The 3,721-nt window shown below is 42.0% G+C and overlaps 1 protein-coding gene across 1 annotated transcript; it reads right to left on the bottom strand.

Annotated features, from left to right (window-relative positions):
* Positions 1–841: 841 nt before the first annotated feature.
* Positions 842–2,474, bottom strand: LOC104241449 (uncharacterized). The gene is made up of 3 exons (XM_070148463.1): positions 2,221–2,474; positions 1,884–2,129; positions 842–1,466 (listed from the first exon to the last, which is right to left on the bottom strand). Exons 1-3 carry the CDS (start codon positions 2,472–2,474, stop codon positions 842–844), a joined length of 1,125 nt encoding a protein of 374 aa, XP_070004564.1.
* Between the last annotated feature and the right edge of the window lie 1,247 nt (positions 2,475–3,721).

Below are 3,721 nucleotides of genomic sequence, written 5' to 3'. Positions count from 1 at the left end.
AAGAAAAAGAGACATGAAACAACAACATGAAAACAAAAACAAGAACAAATGTACAAACTAAAGCTGGCAATGATGGAATAGGGACAAAGAAAACATACCAGTGACGGGGTTAGGAGCACACTTGGAAGATTAGTTCACGCACTAGCCGTTTTGCCTTATCCGTTCCTTTTCTCTCTTTTTTTTCATTTTGTTTTGTTTCTGATAAATAAAAAAATTCTTTTTGTTTGTTTTGAATGAAGAAATGCAAGGGGTATACCTGAACGATTTGCGGTGGGTAAATCACCACATAACACACTATGTGACCGCATAAGTGTTATGCGGTGGAATCAAAAGAGTTGCTGGAGGGCCAAAAATGCGGTGCACTTTGCGATTGCATAGTGGAAATACGGTCTGCAAAGTGCACCAACTTGCCGCATTTGTATCACCAATTTTAGCCAAACACACTTTGTTGGTTTGCGACCAAAATGCGGTCCGCATAGAGAAAATGCGACCTCATATGTGTAGAAAACTACCCAAGGTGATTTTTCTTCCCCTTTTCATGCAATCTTACCCCGTGTTATGATCGTTTGAATCCCCTGCACTCTAACACACACTTTAAATTACTCAATTAAATCTATCTAACAAAAATTAGAAATTTAAAGGCCAAAAAGGGTGTTACCACACATGGGTTGCATCCCATGAAGTGCTTGATTTAACGTCGCAGCATGACGATGTTGGCGTTCCTTTGAATTCACTCATTAGTTGGGAACATACCCTCTTTGAGAACTAGCTACTCCACAAAATGTTTTTCTCCATCTGTGCCCAAGTAATGCTTGACTCGCTGGCCATTCACTTTGAAGGTTCAGAGTCCATCCTCCGATTCTGGTTCCACAACTCCAAAAGAAGAGACATTTACCACCTTGAACGGACCGTACCATTTTGATTTGAGCTTGCCCGGAAATAATTTGAGCCTTGAGTTAAAGAGAAAAACCAAGTCACCCGAATTGAACTCCTTCTTCAACATTTTTTTGTCGTGGACGAACTTCATCCTTTCTTTATACACAACTGCACTTTCATATGCATGGAAACGGAATTCCTCCATTTCATTGAGTTGTGTTAACCTCAAATTTGCAGCTTCAGCCAAGTCCAAGTTCAACCTCTTCAGAGCCCACATGGCTTTGTGTTCCAGTTCTACGGGTAGATGACAAGCTTTGCTGAAGACTAACCGATAAATAGAAGTGCCAATAGGAGTTTTGTATGCCTTGCGGTTTGCCCACAATGCGTCATCTAGCTTCCTTGACCAATCGGTCCTATTTGCATTGACGGTCTTTGCCAGAATACTCTTTATCTCTCGGTTGGAAACTTCAACTTGACCACTTGATTGGGGAAGATAAGGTGTGGCCACCTTATATTTGACGCCATATTTCTCTACTAGCCTCGTGAAAGCCTTGTTACAGAAATGAGACCCACCATCACTAAGAATTGCCCTAAGAGTGCCAAACCGAGTGAATATGTTTTTCTTTAAGAATGCGGTCACACTTCTTGCCTCGTTATTTGGTAAGGAAATTACTTCAACCCATTTAAACACATAGTCCGCAACCACCAAGATGTATTTCATCCCACACGAGCTTACAAAGGGACCCATAAAATCAATTCCTCACACGTCGAAGATTTCTATATCCATCACAAAGTGTATTGGCATTTCATGCCACTTGGAGATTGATCCTTTCCTTTGACATTGGTCACAAGCCTTGTCCATTTGATTGGCATCATGATATATTGATAGCCAATACTAACCACATTCAAGCACCTTAGCCGCCATTCGATTTCTCCCATGATGACCCCCAACCAATGAGTCGTGGCATGCCTTTAGAATTGGCATAATCTCTTCTTTTAGAACACACCTTCTAATGATGTTGTCAGCACAAACACGAAACAAGAATGGTACTTCCGAATAGTAAAACCGACAGTCTCTCAAGAACTTCTTCTTTTGATAGGATTCCAATCCCTCTGGAATAAGGTCACTCACCAAGTAGTTAGCAATATCGGCATACCAAGGAGCAAAAGTGCTAGATAGTGCCAATATGTGTTCATCCGGTAATGTATCATTGATTTCAAGATCTCCCTTTGGCCTTCCTGCCTCTTCAAGCCTTTATAAATGATCCCACTTGATTTTGAGTTCCTTTCCGATCCTTGACCTCGAAGTCAAATTCTTGCAACAACAAGACCTAGCGAATCAACCGAGGCTTTGCATCTTTCTTTGCCATGAGATAGCGAAGAGAAGCATGATCTGTGTATACTATCACCTTGGATCCCAACAAATAAGCCCAGAACTTTTCAAAGGCATAGGCAATGGTAAGAAGTTCTTGCTCAATCACCATGTAATTCATTTGCACCCCATTGAGTGTCTTGCTCGAATAATAGACCGGGTGGGGAACCTTGTTGTGACGTTGGCCAAGCATTGTTCCAATAGCTACACCACTGGCGTCACACATGAGCTCGAAAGGAAGAAACTAATCAGGTGTGACAATAATAGGTGTCGTGGTGAGCCTTTGCTTCAATTCCTCAAAGGCTTTGAGGCATTTCTCGTCAAACACAAATTTGGCATCTTTCTCAAGGAGTTTGCACATAGGATTTGCAATATTGGAAAAATCCTTGATGAAACGCCTATAGAACCCGGCATGCCCTAAGAAAATTCGGACACCTTTAACGGAAGTAGGTGGAGGAAGCTTGGAAATGATCTCGATATTCGCCCGGTCAACCTCTATGCCATGTTTTGAAAGTTTATGCCCCAATACAATGCCTTCATCCACCATGAAATGGCATTTCTCCTAGTTAAGCACAAGGTTGGTCTCCTCACACCTCTTAAGCACTTGTCTAAGATTGTGGAGACAATGCTCAAAAGAGTTACCTACCATCAAAAACTCATCCATGAAAACCTCTAGAAAATCCTCCACCATGTCGAAGAAAATGGACATCATGCATCTTTGAAAAGTAGCCGGAGCATTGCACAGGCATCCGGCTAAACGCAAAAGTTCCATAAGGGAAAGTGAATGTCGTCTTCTCTTGATCCTCCAATGCTATGTTGATTTGGTTGTAGCTGGAATATCCATAAAGGAAACAATAGAATGACCGTCCCGCTAGACGATTAAGCATTTGATCAATAAAAGGCATAGGGAAATGGTCTTTACATGTGGCACTATTGAGCTTCCGATAATCCATACACACCCTCCAACCGATCACCGTTCTTGTTGGGATGAGCTCATTTTTATCATTTTCAATTATGGTCATGCCTCCCCTTTTCGGCACACATTGCACCGAGCTCACCCAAGAACTATCGGCAATAGGGTAGACTACCCCGGCATCCAACCACTTGATGATTTCTTTCTTTACCACCTCTTGCATGGAAGGGTTCAACCGTCGTTGATATTCCACACTTGGTTCGTCTCACTCTCCAATTGGATCTTGTGTTTGCAAATTCTAGGGGGAATCCCTCAGATATCCGCAATTGTCCATCCAATAGCTTGCCTATGCTCCTTCAAGACTTCAAACAATTGTTCTACCTGCACATCATTCAATAAAGAAGAAATGATTATTGGTAAAGTATCATTTGAGCCAAGAAATTTATACCTCAGGTGTGGTGGAAGTGGTTTGAGCTCTAGTTGTGGTGTCTCACTAATAGAAGGTTTTGCGGGAGGAGTGGCTCTATTCTCCAAGTCGAGAGAGAGCTTTGCTGGAGCAT

This window comes from Nicotiana sylvestris, chromosome 6 (genome assembly GCF_000393655.2).
Source record: "Nicotiana sylvestris chromosome 6, ASM39365v2, whole genome shotgun sequence".
In the NCBI taxonomy this organism is placed as follows: Eukaryota; Viridiplantae; Streptophyta; class Magnoliopsida; order Solanales; family Solanaceae; genus Nicotiana; species Nicotiana sylvestris.
This window is presented reverse-complemented; position numbering and strand designations above follow the sequence as displayed.